Genomic DNA, 17,467 nt, shown 5'->3' on the forward strand with positions numbered 1-17,467 from the left:
GGAGGAGGTTTTTTTCCTGTAATCTGTTATTCTGTTCAGATTTGCAACAACTCAATGGATATCTTTGACACGTGGAAAGCGTTCTTCAAATGTTTTTAAAACTGGCACGTAAAAGAAATGAATATATCACATAAACTGTAAGTGCTTTGGGGTGAGGACTGTCTTTTTGTTCTGCATTCATACAGCACCTAGCACAGCAGGGCCCTGGTACATGCATGGGGCTTCTAGGTGTTACCTCAATACAAATAACCAAGAATAGTGATAACAGCAATTAGGCCATTACCGTGTCTTGAGTTCCACTTAATTTTGTTTTGTGGGGATATATGGGCCTCTTTGGTGTTACTCCAATGAACTCCTAATCATTGGCAAATTAAGCATTTTGGCAAATGAATAATTTTCAGAAGTAACTGCTGATTATGGACGCTTCAGCTGTATAAGGTGTCTAACTTGAGGCACTTTAAAGGAGCTTGATGTTCAGAAAGTGCTGAGCGCCCACCATCTGAAAATCAGGTCCTTTGAAGTGCCTCAAACGGGGCACCTGAAAATACAGGCACCCAAAATCATCATTAACTACTTGAGAATTTAGGCCATGATGCCTAATTTGCAGATAAGTGCTCATTCAGTGGGGTGACGCCAAACATCTGTTTAGTAGGTACAGAAAAGAAAAGCTCTAAAGAATATTCTGAGCTCACAACATGCAGTCTAAGTGCATGGCCTTTTCTGATTCAGGTGAGTCTGATGCTTTGCTTCTCTCCTGAGAAAGAAATCCAATAGAAAGGCCATGAAACTGGAAGAGGGACTGTTGAAAATAATCGTGTAATTTCCAGACACGTCCCAAAGAATAGTCAGCACTGTCACTACAGCCAGTTGCCATTGGAAGTTAGTTGTTGGGCATTAGGTGGGTTAGCTAGATTGTGTTGGATGTAAAGTCATTTGTCATAAGGTCTGTCTTTTCTGTGTTAAGTACAGCAATATTAACATTTATGGTGCTACATAAATTATCATTACCAATAAGTGATTTGGAGAATCCTGAGTGAAAAGGAGAAGGGGTTGGGAAATTTGAGATGAAGCACAATGTAAAAGCACAATGTAAAATGCTGTCTTGCTGTGGAGCGCTAAGATTCCTCCAAGGACCCAGAGCTGTGCAGGGAAGACCTCCCTCTCAAACTCTGGCAGGTCTAGGACCCAGATAGTGCCTTTCTCTCTCTCTTCCCCAACCCCTCCCCATTGTGTGGCCTTAGATAAATCTGCAGAGAGGAGCCATCCAGAGGCTTCAGACTGTAGGATCAGAAGCAGCCAAAGCAGAGACCTTTGGTCCTCTGGACATTCAGAGAACTTTCTACCATTTTGACTGGACTTTCTCTGCCCTGTGTTGATTGGCTGTTTGCTCCAACCTCCCCTTTCCTTAGAAGTCTCTTCACTTTAGCTTCACTCACGCCACACCTGTCTTTCTTATCTGCTTGTCTCTGCCCTGTCCCCCTCACCCCTTCCTCTTTCATTGTCCCCTCTCCCTTCCCTTTTCTTTCCATGTAGCTTATCCCCTTCTAACTACCTCCCCCCAACTTGTGCAAGTAACATGATGTTTCCTGCCACATCACATTGTTCACCCCTGTATGCCCTTTCCCCCACCCTGTGTCTGTCTTGTATATTTAGATTGTAAACTCTTTGGGACGGAACCAGCTATTACTGGTGCTTGTACAGTGCCTAGCACAATGGAGTTGGCTCTTAGGCACTACTGTAATTAATAATGTTGGTAAAATATAACTTGCATGAGAAGGTCCTTTTGATTAACCAAGAAGAAATAACTCTAGAGGACTTTTCTATCATGGAAGCAAGCTGTGTTATAATTTTCACTTTCAGAATGCTTCTCTGCTCTTCACACTTGTTCTCTGACCCCTGCTGTTTAGGGAGAAAAAAAACTGTTATATGAAATTTCTGTCAATAAGTTTTGCTTAATTCTCATTTTTATCAGAAACTGTTTTCCAGTGGTCTCTGACTCCTTGCCAGCTAACTTAGCTGTGTCATAGCTTGAATATCATTCTGAGTGTAGAAAACATTTATCTTTCTTATTGTTGCAGTTTTAGTATGCAGCGCAGGAAAACCAATACCATGTGCTGAAATAAGTGCTTAAGTTTCTTCTCTGACAATAATTTGTCTGAGTGTCAAAGATTACAGTACCAAATTGATGAAATAGAACAAAAAACTACTCATTTGAAGGGAGATAGTAAATGAACAATAAACCATTGTAGGATTTCTGTTGGGTAGAAATGCTGCAAGGACACACTTCACTATTACCTCTTGAATGTTTTTCATAGGACTGAAAGTGGAGTATAATTCCTGGGTGAGTGAATGCACTAGTTTCTCAGTGACATGGCAAACTACAGTTGGAGACTAATTTTTAAACCACTTTCTATCAGCTCCCAAAATGTTACTTGTATGCAAATATATAAAAGTTTCCTTTTCTCACAAATTAAATAGGATGGATGGGAGAGAGAGCACAATACGGACCATCTTAAAGATATTAGCATCACTACAATGCTGACTAGTTTAACTCTTAAAAACATCTCTCATGTTATTTAATATTACCTTTATGCCCCATACTCATATTTTATATAGCTGATCACCTAGTTAAAGGAGTTAAAATCCCTTCTTAATATAGAGGCCCTTGAGCTGAATGTATTATATATGCAAAACAAGTCATTATATTATTTCACCAATTCACATGTACAGACTTTTGGCAAATTGCCAGCAGACTCTGCTGTATGGAAGGAACCCATTTTCCCTAGCTAGCTTGGATGCAATCAAAATAATGTGTGCGTGTACTCATGTCTTTCGGTTTAATTTGAGACCCTGCTGTAAGTACCTTACCAGTGAGAGAACTCCCCGATAGAATGACATTGCATTTGGGGCTGAAATGAAGAGCATTAGAACAGTTGAAAGGTAATGACTATTGCTCCCAAATGATTTGCTTTTCATCCTTCTCATCTCCAAAATCAATACCTTGGAGTTTTTCTCAAATATTCTGTCTATTTGCTCCATCTTCTCCCCCTCCAACACCAGCCCAGTCAACTTTAGTCTTCCTGAATGCAGTTCCCGTTTCACAGCAGTTCAGCCAGTTCTGCTTTCATTAAAGAGTTTTTGTTGCATAGGACCTGTCTGTTCCAGGCAGCAATGTGTGCTATAGGGGTGTGAATTCTAAAGCACCCCCACCTCTTGTGCACTGACTGGCCTATGTAGATTCAGTCTGTCTGGCTTCCTTTTCTACTCTTCCTGGAAGCTGCCAGCTTTTGCTTTCTGGGATTTGTTTATAAGTCAAAATTCTCATCAGTGGCTAGTTACGTTTAAAAGAAGATATTGACTGGCACCAACAAGGTTGACTACAGTTGTAACTGGAAACTCTTAGGGTTCTGTCTGGATTATATTGTTCATAATGTGCTTTAAAAATAAATGTTTTTCACCAAATTAAAATAATTTTAATAATAATAAATAAAATCAGTTCCAATAAATCTTTGCATTTCTCAGTAGATTACTCTTTCATGGGAAAGAAAAAGCAGAACCCCGTTTCAAGCAGTAATGATCAGAACGCTGTAAAATCAGCATATCCCAGATGCATTCTTTTTTGCCTGTTGTTAGTACCAATTACAGCTACAACTATTAAATACTTGAGTTATTTTTTATGCCAGCAAAAGTTAGTGGGGTTTGTATAAACTGGTAATCTTTTTCTTAAAATAAGGTAGCCAAAATTGGAGCGAAATGCAGAATTCCAACAAGAATATTAGTAGAAGCTGCATAGTTCTTGAAAGAAATTCCTGTGTTGAAAAATATGAAACAAGAAGACTTTGATTATCCTTTTCCCAAAGTTGAAACTGTACCTCTGTTGTTAGAACACTTAATCTAAACTATCATAGACTTGAGATGAGGATAGTTTTACTCAAGAGAAGGACCTAAATGCAGCAGCAATTAAAATCTGATTCTCCAAAGCAGTATTCCTCTGTAGTTGAGGCTCCATGAACACTGTGACAAGCCCACCTGGCTTCTGTGGCTCTCTGTTGCAGGAGACTGGAAATGCCAGAGTAGATTTAGAGACATTAAAAATGAATAATTAAGACAATACAGAATTTCTTGTGGTCGGGGGGGTTGATATTAAATTCAATGTAGTTTACACTGGTACTAAGTTTTCAGTGTGCTGACAGCACACAACTGCAATGTAGACATGTCAAAGGAAAAACTATAGATTTCTTGTGGGAGCTTGAACTCCTGCTCCACTATATTCTGCCCTCCTGCCTGCCCCTGTGGATAATCACACTAGCTGAATGTATTTGCTAAAATGGTCATCAGTGAAATAGTTAAGTGTTGGCATTGGAAGTGTCATTAGTTTTCAGAGTTAACTGCCCACTAAAGAAGTTTGGGACAATTTGCACTCGCTTTGATTTGTTCTCAGTTCACATTTGGAAGGTTTTGTTCACAACAGTAAGGGAAGAGCTTACATTATGCTGCACAGTTCTCTTTAAGATTTGCTTCTGTGTCAAATATTATGGTCATAGAATGGTGGAATATAGCAGGGCCACTGCATTAGTCTGGGATACTTCTGGGAGATCATCAAACTTTGATTAATATAAAAGTAACTGGAATAGATGTGGTGAAGTCAAGTTCCTTCTAAGTTCAAGTTCTATATATTTGATACTTTACAAGTTTAAAAGAAAAGCTTTATTTTCTTCAAACATTAAGGGGGAAAAAATCAGTGTATCAGAGGCAGGGACCTTGAAGATCCTGAAGCAAATGAAAACTAATAGCACAGACAGGCAGTGCTAATTATTGGCAAAAAGATGTCCTTGTTACTTCTCGGAGTTGCCAGAACTCTCGCCCCTCTCTCTCCTCATAAGTTTGCTTCTATTAATTCGAGGGGTCTGGGTATTAAAGCCAAGAGAACTTTAAAGTATGAAAACTAATTAGCCAAGGGCAATAGCAAGAGCAACTAAGATTAGGTCCAAGCTACGTTGGCCAAATCGAAAAAGCCTGCAATGATTTTTGTTTGTGTGTTTTAAAAATGATAAATTTGCAAAGACTGAAGGGGTAGAAGGCTAAATCCCAGTTAACTAGCAGTGAGAGAAAAATAATTTAAAAGAATCAGATGCATTCCATACTTCTAAACAGTGTTCTTTTACTATGCCCTTACTGCATTGCCTGAATGTCTTTTTTCCATGATAGCCTGATCCAGACTTCTTCCTCCTTGTAACTTACTTATTTTATATTCTGCAGAGGGTTCTCAGCATGCCCTGCTCTTAAAGGGATAGCATCCTACCACATATTGTTTTTTGAGGGGGCGTATAGTATATGTCTAGAAAATGCCAGAGGCATTAATTCAATCAGCAAGACTTCAGTTCTCTCTTTATGTTGCCACTGTGGAGTCCAGGCAAACGAAAAACCTGCAACTTTTGAGGAATGGGTTTGGTGTGGGAGAGATCTTTATCATGACAAAGTTGGAACAATTTCCATTCTGTGATTCCGTGCAGGGAAATGCAAAAATAACTTCAGTGGAGCTGTTATGGTGATTAAACACAAAATTCAGGAAGACCATAATGTGCCTATTGAACACCGGGACAGACAGTGATTCTGATTTCTTGCAATATTTGATGTTTTTTCTTGAACTCGCAGCTCCTAGAGTCATGTAGATGACATGAGTGTATCAGAGTTTAACTTTTATTTTTTAAAGTAAGTGTCTAGCCTTCGTGGCTGTGAAGAAGAGCTTGAAAACATGAACCCTAAATGCTCAAAAGCCAGAAAGCAAATGAAAAAGATCCCCAAATGAATATTTTTGAAAAATCTCATGATTTTTGAATCTTGGACTGCAGACAGGTACAAGGACTGACATTTTGAGACATGATTGCTGTTCAAGTCCTGTGATCGTGTCATGCTATAGTAATGACTGAAATAGACCCTCCATTCTAAACTTTTGTTTTTATCTGCTTAGAAACAACATTTCCTTTAACCTGAACTGTGCCGTGCTTGTTCTCAACTCACAGTTGATTTTGTTTTTTAAATGGGTGGGAGAATGTGAGGAAGAAAACTTTTGCGTTTAGATTGTGGAACAAATATTTCATGCTTTAAAAATGTGTCCAGATGCATGTTTTGTGACTGGATAACTCAGAAACCAGGTTCGTTTTGGACTGTCAAATTTTACCTGTGCAATATGGAGCCCTCTTTGGAAAAAGTAGGGTTTTATAAGTCTGAGAACGTTTGAGTTATTTAGAAATCCTGTATAGCTTAAGAGCACAACATTCATTATTCATATTGAAATAACTGTGCTTCAAGGCCCTGATTTGTCAGTCTTTCCTGCTCAGGAAAGCGCTTAAGCACATGCATGAGTTTAGGCAAGTGCTGAAGTGCTTTTCTGAATTGGGGCCCAAGAATGGTCGCCTGGATCTCTCTGTGATTTTGCATATGTAAGTACACCTCTTGAAATAAATGTGGCTGTCTTTATTGCAGTGGTTAGACATCATTTGACTGTCCAGTGACACATTCACATTCACATTCATAGTTTTTCAAAGTGAGATCTTAGCTGTGCATTATTGGGTATATTTTTTGTTAACTTATTTAAAAAACAAATCAAGGAAATTCACTACTAAAGACTACAAGAATAGAACGCTACGATGGAAAATCTAAACACACACAAGCCAAGAATTTTCAGATTTAAAGTTCCCACAGCAACAGTAAGGCAGCCACGATAATGATACTTAAAGCATAAATTTCGTAATTCCGAGTATTATATTACATACGCACAGCATGGTGAAGTTAATGATGCCATAGGAACTCATTTTTTAATTTAACATTTAATCTCAAATTTGTAGTTGCTTTGATGTTTCTTTACATTGTATATATGAAGTTGGAAGATGCCTTGTAGTTTGGAATGCAAGGGGATTAATTTTAATCAGCTTCTTGCAGTAGGCCTAGGTCATCTCAGTCTGGTGGTAGATCACCAACAGTGAAAACTACGAACCCCATGAGATACATGGCAGCTATTGAAGTCCAGTATCATAGTAAATGTATGGGGACATTAGCTGCTACAGTAATTCCCAGCTGACCAGCACTGCAATGCATAGACCTGGCATATAGCTGAGGTGGCACTGCTCACAAAACTGTAAGTCGCTACAAAGATGACTGGTGAGATGATTGCATAAAAATTGTAGAAAAAAGGTATGAAGAAGTAACATGTAGCAACATCATGAAAGAAATACATTGAAGCAAATTTGTACAGCAGCTGTTTTTTTTTCTTTTTTGCATTGTAGAGCTCTGAGGATTTTCTTTTTCCTTTCTCTTTTTTGTGTTTTCTTGAGAAGGAGAACATTCTTCTAGACCTTAGTTTCTTACTGTAGTAATCCTTAATGCTGGGTTAGTGGTGTCATTAAATGAGTTAGTCTTTTAATTAGACCCATAATGTGATGGATACCTGGAAGCTCCAGCTGAGAGCTGCAAACTGGCATGCTTCTTTTTTGAACCATGTTGCAAAGTCATTATTCAGGCCATTAACAGTGATCCTACCAGTGGACCTGCTGAAGGGAGAGTGGAAGAATAAACATTTCTCTTAGAGATTAAATGGTTAATATTTTTATAATCCATTACAATCAGGCATATAAATTAGTTTCCTAGAGTTACACATATTAATTAATGGAGGTGTCTGCTGATAATGGATGTCCGGTTAAACTTCCATGATGACCCCTATGGTGTCTTGCCTGGAGATTAGCATTTCATCATTGTCTGAAGAAGAAAATGCATAACAGAAATGAGGAAAGCATCTGGGGGTAATTAAGGTATCACAGATTCTCTTAAATGAAACCAGCTTGATTGGAGGGATGACACCTAGATGAAATTCTATCCTGAGAAGGAGGAGGAAGGATGTCATCATATACACATACATCCCTAGCTTCAGTAAAGTAACTGAGCAGATTCTTTTGGTATTTAAAGTGCTTTCTGACCTTCGACACTCTTGCACTCTTCCTGACATCACCTCTGCTGTCAGTAATTAGGGTTTAATCATAAACCTCATTCTTTTTAATCAGGTTCTTGTTTCAGAGCATTATTGTTAGTAATCACTTATTTCTTTTCAGCATCAGGAGAGTTTACACTGCTGTGATCAGGAGCAGAATGCAAGCTTGGTGGTTCATTAAAATAAGAGCTCCCACTAAAGACCTTCAATGTTAGTCATTTTATCTGTTCACATCGAAGACTTAGGGTTCGTCTACATAGGGATTTTGAACTGGTTCAGATTGAGTTAATCTGCATCATGTGTATGCTAGCATTTGAGAAGCAAGGCATCATAATGCATTAATGGAGCTCTTATTGCAAACTCTGGTGTTCTCTTGCAAAATGAACTAAGTATGCTGAGAATTGAATTTGTTTTGTTGTTCGTGTGCATGCAACAGTTGCATATCACTTTTGCATGCCTCCAATGGCATGTCCAATTCAATAAAACTTTATTTTTGATTTGCTATATTACTGTTTGTTGTCCAGTAATAAAAACAGTTTGAAATTCATCCATTTGAACTCAACACTGCATTGAAGCCAGAACTCTCTCCCATAAAGATGAAACAATTGATGGAGTTTAAAAAAAGTACATAGGCAAAGTCCCATTTCCTACACCTATAGTCTGTACTACACAGCTCACCATGATCCCAAACACCCCTTTCTTTATAAATTCTGCAACCTGGTGTGGGGAGCAAATGATAGGCACATGAGGGATTGCTGCAAGGAGCCAGCTGTAAGTGCATCTTTCCACAAAAACTCAGGGCACCCCTCAAGGCATCTCCAAAAAGAGGGAGAGAGGAAGTGGCCCACATAAGGGGTTGGTGATGCACAGCAGCAAGGATATGGTAAGAAGGATGGCAACGGGATAGATTGGGAGAGAGACAATGGGGGGGACAGCCCTGGAGTTGGGGCACCAGGATGCGGATGAGAAGAAGGGATCGGGGAGAAGTAGTAGAGTAGGGTGACCAGATAGCAAGTGTGAAAAATCGGGACCCAGGGTGGGGGGTAATAGGAGCCTATATACGAAATCCAAAAATCATGACTGTCCCTATAAAATCGGGACATCTGGTCACCTTATAGTAGAGTGAAGAGGTCATGATGAGATGCAGAGAGGGCAGTTTTCATTTGTAGGTGACCCATTAAACTGTTAGCCTTCCTTTGGGAATTAAAATGTGAAGTATGAACTGCTGATATTTTGAGCAGCCAACTGCGGTGATAGAAAAAGACAGACAGGGAGGGAGTCTGTTGAATCTAAAAAAGCATGTATATGCTTAGTGATAAATGGACAGCTTAATTACTTCTGTACTTAAAAACTATAATTTAAAAAAGTTTGAAAAGCTTGTGCATTTAAAGTAAAAACGTTCGCATGAAAGTAATAATAATAATTTAGAGAATTACAGGCCAGCTGTGAAAGAGTTCAGCAGGTCAATCACCAATTTTACTAATAAAGATTTAGTAATTTCTGGGTCTAGAAAATGAATTCAGAGCAATAATTTTAACTAATAATTATTCAGTATCTATGGTAATTTTAGTCGTCTCTGGGCATTAATTTCTCCAGCGTGTGACAGATTTTTCAGCTATCTCTGAGGGGGAAAAGAGTAAGAGATGTCCCTGCCACAATAGCTCTGATGATGAGGCATTAACATTGGGCATCTGGCCAGGAGGAATTGCCTGCTTCTGTTTTTTCAGTTACTAAGCTGTAGTCAGTCCCTTTAGTGTGTGCAACTCTGATGTTTGCAAGACCAAGATTAGGCAACATTTTCCAAAACACCTCAACCTCAAAGTGACTGTGATGAATTCAGATCCTATTCTTGCATCAGTCTTTCTGTGAGAAATCAGACTTGCATTGGTGAGCAGCATAGCATTTTCTTACACTGGTGAAGCAACTAGTTGCTTTGTTGTATTATGTCAGGCTAATCAGAATTTAGGGTACCATGAGAGTTAACCTAGTGATGCAGATGTTTATTGGTTTGTGTCCTGTTTCTTTTTTCATGTTTGCCATTATATTAAGTTACAGAAGGCAGAGCCAGCTATGATTCTACAAAAGGAATTCATGTTTCCTGTTTCTATAATATGGAGGGTGTGTGTTTTAATTGTGTGGCTTTCATATTAATAAAAATGAAGAGTCAGTGGCCTGGGATGTTGCTAGATGCAAAGTGCTGCTCAAGTTTCCCTTCTATGCAAACGTAACCAAAGAACCTCAGTTTTGTCCTGTAGTGTGCCTGCTAGTCTGAGCCTTTCTTAGGCACACTGCCAGTGGTACCAAATTGTCACAAAAGCCACCACGTAATTTGACCCAAAGAGAAATATTCACTATGCACCATCAAACTCCTTTTCATTCATTGTATAAACTAGCATTTGACCCTAGGGACCAAATTGTGCTTTGGCCTGATCACTGTGTAACACCACTGACTTCACTAAGTCTTTGCTGTAAGTAAGGATAGAGGTTACCCCCAGCCAGTGCCCTTGCTCCCTCCTCTCCTGCACCTTAGCCTGCAAATTAGCAGAACACCTACTAGTCTGTTCTAGCATCCAGAGACAGTTGTTAAACTTAGCCCATGCCTGAGCTGAATTCAGATTAGCAGAATAAAATAAGAATTGAGAGCTGGGAAGTCCATAGGGAGTGCACGCCACCAACTCTGCAGCCGGTTGTAGAATGCTACATTGCTATGAGAAGACACCTCAGGAGCGCTTGCTTTCAAGTCAAAGTGTCAAAGAAATTCTGGAAAAGCAGTTGCAAGGAGTCTGACTGGCACATCTGTAGGGTCCAGTACTGCATCTACAGAGCTTGGGCTCTGTGCCATATTGCCTGTACATAGAACCACACATGTTCTATGGTTCTGCAGCCCTGGAATTCATCCATTGCCAGAGAATCTCAGCAGTCATTTAAAAAAATAAGTTTCCAGTCCTTATGACTGCGAAAGCAACCTTGAAAATATAAAGAAAGCATAGTCTGGTACAGCAATAGAGGTTGTCTGAGTTTGCAGACAGCCTGAAAGTAGGGACTTGAGAAGTATGGCTTCCACCTTTCATTACAGTCAAGGCCCTTGTGGATACTGCAGTTCCAAGGGACTCTCATAAAACAATCCCTATTTCATGTTATATTTACGTATTTAATAAAAGTCTCCTTGTGTTACAGCAAATATTTTGATCCAATTGTTTCCCTCGGGATACAATGTTTCTTGACATTTTATATGAGAATGAATTTGCAATTAATCTTAAACCGATGACAAGGACAATAACCAAATAATTTTGTTCCATTTCTCAGGCTTCTCTCTTAGTATTACTCAGCATCTGAGACATAATTTGTCTTCCTTTCCTGAGTAACAGCTTTAGACTGGTAAATATGAGACAGTCAAACCTGTCAGTGCACAGGGGGGGAAATGCCTGATTTGGTCTGGAACCCTTAAGAAACAGTTCCTGCTTCCCCTTGCTTTGGAAGAGTTACTTCATCCTCCTGTGGAGCAGCTTAAGTCTCCCCTGTGTGCTCACTCAGCTACTCTAGCCAGTGAGTAGAGGGGACAGAACAGAGCTCCTACCAACTCCCCTGTTCCTCTCTACCCCCTTTCCCACCCATTTGCTTGCAGGGTGGAGTGTTGAGTGAGTAGCCCCTGTTATTCCTCACGGCTAGTCACAATCTGAAAAAAGCCGGGTAGCAAAGGGGGAGCATTTATTCCCTTTACGTTCCTGTGTGGTTCAGAAAAGGCTGTGACAGCTTAACCCAAAGTCTGCAGTCCATCCTGGTGCTGTCACTGCCACCAGGAGCTTACAGTTAAAGTGGAGAGTGTTTACAAAATGCAGTGGGAGACCTAGAGGACAATGCTAGTTCAGATAGGTTTTTACAGGCAAACTATAGAAGCCTGTTATTGCCTGCGGTTTAGGGTGTAATGACCTTTAGCTACTGAGTTAAAGGACTCATGCTGCCCTTCCACATGCTAATATTAGGGCTGGTCCACACTAAGAAGCGGGGTCGAACTAGGGTACGCAAATTCAGCTACGTGAATAGCGTAGCTGAATTCGAAGTACCCTAGTTCGAACTACTCACCCGTCCAGACGCCGCGGAATCAAGTCCGCTCCTGTCGACTCCGCCACCGCCGTTTGCAGTGGTGGAGTACCGGAGTCGACCGCGGCGCTTCCGGAGTTCGAACTATCGCGTCCACATTAGACGCGATAGTTCGAACTCCGAGAAGTCGAACTCACCGTGTCGACCCGGCTGGTAAGTGTAGACTAGCCCTTAGAGACATTACCCAGTCAGCGTAGTTCCTTTTCATGATGGACCATTCCATTGTTTCAATACTATATTTATTATGCTCCCAGAGCCTTTTGTTTTTGTATTTTCTACTATTTATACTATAACTTTGTTGCTTTATTTATTTTTCCAGTCCGAGTAAGAGGAAGAGAAGGATGTTATAATACTAAACATGTATATTGCTGATTTACATCTTCAAAATACTGTACTGATGTTTATGAATTAATCCTCTCAGCTGCCCTGTTAGGAGGTGTCAGTAAGTATTATCCTCATTTTACAGATGGGGAAATATACACAGATTAAGTGCTTTGTTCAGGGTTATGCGGCAGATCAGTAGCATAGCTGGGACTGTTCGAATGTTCCCTTTTCTCAGTCCACTAGATTACACTGCCTCTCAAATTGAGGTTAAGGTAATAATGTTAATACTGAAAATGGTTCATCTTCTGAGGATGAACCAGATAGGAATGAAGATGATTCTTACATGATTTGTATTTGCAGATGCGATACTTACCTATCCATCAGCGTCTTCTAGTGGTGGTTACCTCCTCTGAATATGGCCAAAGAGATTAAAACTAATTCTCTTTCAGTTTCATCTTCAGCAAGGGGCAAGTGTTGCCAGCGCAGTAAAAACTGGGAAAACAAATGTGGTGTTTTGCAAAAGCTTGCAGAGTGTACCAGTATTTGTCTATTGTTTCCACTCCCAATGCAGTTTGAGTGATTGTTCTAACATAGCAGCTACTACTGTATGTACTGGAGTCTTGTTCACTTCTGTAGTCTGTTCAGTGTCACTGACTGGAATTCCAGTGGTTTCTTGATCAGAATTAAGATCAAATGGAATTCACAGCACTGAATCTTGTGTCTAATGCTCAGGCTTATAATCAAGAGACTCCTGTGAAACAGAGAAAGAATCGGCTCCTTAAGAACAGGAAAGAAAGTGGGGGAAGGAAAGTTTTCTAAATGATAAAGCTCTTATCTCCTCCCCTCTACCCCCCCATTATTTTTCTGTTTTTATTAACAACACAAGCTTCCCTCAGCCTGATAGCATTTAATGCGCTCGGTGCCTGTCATGACAAAGCACAGCTTTTATAGATATTTGGGATTGATCTTGTTGGCAGTTTCTCACCATAGACAAGTGGCTTATGTGGAGAGGATGGGGTTTTATTGTGACAGTTTTTCCCCCACACAGTTTCAGTTTTCTGTTTACAGCAGTTTTGTAACAGCAGAGCAGGTGTCACTGGGGTACACAGAGACAGAAATAGAGTGAGAAGCACCCACAAGGCTCCTTCGTACTGTCAAGGAGATTGGGGTGTTGACTCTGTCCGCCCTCCACCCCCTTGAGCAGAGCTTGTGGTTTATTTTCTGAACCCCAAGGGAGGGGGTTTCAGCTTTATTTTAAATATATTTTTTGGAAGGAAAATATATACTGCTTAGCTGAGGTCTTGTCGTGCCAAGTTCCAGACCTGTGCACATCTGTCAAAGCTGATTCCCCACTCTGACACTTTGAGTGCAGAAGGTGGGGGCCGCAAAGACTCTAAAACTTACTCGCCACTCCAGGCTTATATTAAACTCCCAAGGTTACAGCTTTTCTCTGACCTTGGAGTGGTAGAGGCTGCCACTACCCAAGTGCAGAACCCCTTTGAGAGCCCAGGAGGGCGCACTTGGGAATTCCTTCCTGTGGGGTACCCTCAAGCCCTTTCACCCCCCCTTCCGAGGAAGAGCTGAGAAAGAAAGAAGGGGGGGGGGAAAAAGGGAAATCAGCTGTTGCACCAGCTAATTAAACGTGCACAAACCTCTTAAGACACACAAATCCAATTCTGTTCTTAAAAAAGGTACATTTTATTAATAAAGAAAAAAAGAAGAAAATACATCTGGAAACGTAGGCTTTTGCTAGATTTAACCCCCCCCCCCAAGGATTAAACATCAAGAATAGCTCTCTTGAGGTCCAGCTTAATGGTAATAAGCAAAACAAAAGCACCTGGGGTTAGCACAGAGGAATCCACACGCTATAAAGAAATAAAAGGGATAAACCTAATTACGTCTTCTTAGACATTTCCTGATCTACTTACATAGCTGGGGTTTTAGATGAGTAGTTTCTAGGTATGATACTAACGATTTTTCATACCTGGCCCAAGCTTCTCACAACATAACTGATCAGTCTGCCTCTCCACGAGAACAGACAGACAAATGAGGAGTCTTGTTTCAATTTTAAAAAGTTCTAGCCTTCCCATTGGCTGTTTTGGCCAGGTGCCCACTCCTTTCATCTATATATTTCAGAGAGACTTTTTAACCCTTTACAGGTAGAGCAATTAGAGAAGAGCTACTAAGAGGGATTTTATAGCTAATGCCTAGCTGGGTGTCCATAAAAGGGAGCTACTCCCCCCCCCCGCCCCACACACACTTCATTTATCGCAAGATTTCAGTGGTTCTAGAAACCCATGGAAAGACTGAGGTTGCTAAGGCCATCACAGTCATTGTAGGGCTCTCAGGAAGGACTGCAGATGAGGCTTGTTCCCTGGACCCATGTTCCTTTAGAACATCGATTCTCAACCTGTTGGCTGGATGGTCATTCAGAAGGTTCTTGTTGGGTCACAAGACTACACCCCACACACTCTCCTAATCAGTGCTTCATATGGTCCATGGGGAGGAAAGGAGAGAACAAGGGGAGAGGGATCTTTTGATCCCCTCACAGAGTATCCAGAGGGGACAGTTAAATTCTCTCTATGTATGTACAGTGACTGGTAGCTGGGGAAGTGGGTGGGGTGCCACGCCTTCCCGGAAACATTGGAGCTCAGTGGGAACTGGCGCAAAGGATTTTGAAGTGAGAGTTGTGGGTGAAAAACAGGCAGCATTTGAGATGATGGGAGGGAAGGTTTAGGGCTCTGGAGTCCCTATGAGGAAATTGTTGTTTTAAGTGCATTTAAAATGTGCAAGTGCCTTTTGCTTGTAGCAAGGAGCCCTGTCTGTCCAAGTACTAGGAGTGCCATGCTGCCACGCTGATCTCTGCAATTTGTGCACTACAGGGAGGGACAGAGCTGTACAAAGGAGGGGAGAAGTAGAAGATGGAGAGAGTGGCCCATGGTTTTCTATTACACCTTGAGTCTAGAAATTCTCTTGCAGGGTCAGGCCACTGGGTATGAAGACTCCTAAAACTAAGCAAGTACTGAGTTGTCCAGGAGTTGCAGTGACAGGGAAAATACTAATGACTGAATTGTGGATGTTCTGGATGAAATGTTATTCTTCAGACAGCAGGTTAGCTCTTCTGATAAGAAAAAGGATGATTCATGCTACCTTTGTATTTTTGCTGCTGACCTGGTGGGCAGTTCAGCTTGCTGGAGAATCCATGGGAAACAGTCTCCTTTTTGCAGATGCAAGACCTCTGCTGGCCATTTTTTTTGGGGGGGTGGGGTGGGAGAGGAGAGGGGTGTTGTCAGGTCTGGTGAGTACTTTGCAGCATCCTTACACTGCAACTCCTTATTCTGCAACAACAGAACTGACCATTCTTGTAGGACTATATGCCTGGGTGTCAAATTCCAGATTCAGGGAAGCGTGTATCCCAGGCTGCAGCCTCCCTTGGCCTCACGTAGAGACCAATTTCTCCCTGAAAACTCAGAAAAAGTGGTTGGAGGAAAAATGTCTCCTCGTTCTTTAAGGCTCACTGGGATAACATAATTTTCCTTCTTTATTTTAAGATAATACATCTTATTTTATTTTTAAACCTCCTGGTCATGGATTGTATTGAGCACCCTGTGTTGCCATTTTAACAGGAAGTGTTCATAAATCAAATTGACATTTATGTGCTGAGAAATAACAATCAAGTCTTCTTTAATGAAGGAGAAAAGTGTGCTTGAAAAGAAATCTGTTAAGATGGAGGGAGGGGAAACAGCCATCAAAGGCAGTTCACAACTCAGAGAATGAAAGAAAAGTACAAAGGAGATAATAACAGAAACTCAGGAGGTCAGTGTAAAGTTGTAAGACAAAAGTCACACTTGGCAGGGAAATGCAAGGGTATATAATAAGCAAGTTTCATATGGAATGAATGGCTATTCTTAGCTCACCTACTCTTTTCCATGTGTAAGACATCACTAGTTTGTGTTTCTGCATGGAAGCTCAAAATAGAGTCTAGCAGCCCAAGGGGTTTTCACAGTCTGCACGACTTCTAAATAGAGAGGTTATATTGTGAACGTATCCCCTCCCAATCACCGCATCCATGTGGCAACTATAGCAGTTGGCTATGTGAGAAAGTAATGTTAACTATATTATATATATATATTATCTTCTGTTATATATTTTTAACTGCCTTTAACAAAATCTAACAGCTGGAAACAGAGCCAAGAGCATGGGACTGGCCAGCTCTCTGTGGATTGTGGTTCACAGCTTGAGATTTGCTGGTGTAACATCTTGGACCAAAAGTTGATTCGTATCTAGGACAAATGAAAACCTGACAATGTAGGAAGAGCCTAAGTCTGACCTCACTCCCTTTTTTTTTTTTTGGAAGCTGTTTTCTAAGTCATCTTTTGTTTTCTTGTAATAGTGAAACTTGTAACAGCTCCTGAATGTGGCTTAGAGAAGGTTCTTGTTTCAATAAGGAAGTCTAAAGTCTAAAGCCTGTACTGCATGTGTACACAGAGAAGTAAATTGTAGTTCTACCTGAAAATCTTTCTGGTTAGGCAATTTCTGCAGCAGTTCTGGGTGAGCTCTCATACTGCAAGCACATGGTGCTGCAAAGAAAATTCAAACTCTAAGTGGGTCTTCCAGCTGTTCCCAAAGAAGCAGGATGTTTTCACACAATACATAATTCTTGCCTTCGGTCGCTGTTCTAAGCAGGACCATAAGTGCTCTGCCTTCATGCATGTCTCATTATGCCCTTGTTCTGTCTAATAGATGAAGTAACTATGAACCGTTTGACTTCTCAAAGTCTCTCTGTTACTGTAGCACTTCATTTTCATTGATGTCTTTTTCCCAGGATTCTCTGGATAATGATGATACAGTTGCTTCCTCAAATGTTTTCTCTGCTGGGAGTAGAATTAAGCATTCTCTGGAGATTGCTCTCCCTTTGTGCATTTTTAGCCTGTTAAGAATAAAGAACTACTGCAGTGTGGTGGGGGTGTAGGCCACTGGACGCTACTTCCAAATTTTCCGACTCTGGGTGCATGGTGTTAGGGTGACCAGACAGCAAGTGTGAAAAATCAGGACAGA

General features: G+C 40.7%; 1 protein-coding gene across 5 annotated transcripts in view; it reads left to right on the forward strand.

Annotated features, from left to right (window-relative positions):
- The window catches only part of OGFOD3 (2-oxoglutarate and iron dependent oxygenase domain containing 3), an 88,211-nt gene that overhangs the window by 59,386 nt on the left and 11,358 nt on the right, over positions 1–17,467 (forward strand). The window contains exon 9 of one of the 5 annotated variants that reach the window (XM_039501045.1): positions 8,106–8,239. The exons of the other annotated variants lie outside the window; for them this stretch is intronic. Within the exon in view, the coding sequence (XP_039356979.1) occupies positions 8,106–8,131 (26 nt within the window). The 3' untranslated portion in view covers positions 8,132–8,239. Of the gene's footprint in view, positions 1–8,105; positions 8,240–17,467 lie in introns of those variants that run through there. 5 annotated transcript variants of the gene reach the window in all.

Source organism: Mauremys reevesii, linkage group 15 (assembly GCF_016161935.1).
Source record: "Mauremys reevesii isolate NIE-2019 linkage group 15, ASM1616193v1, whole genome shotgun sequence".
Taxonomy (NCBI): domain Eukaryota; kingdom Metazoa; phylum Chordata; order Testudines; family Geoemydidae; genus Mauremys; species Mauremys reevesii.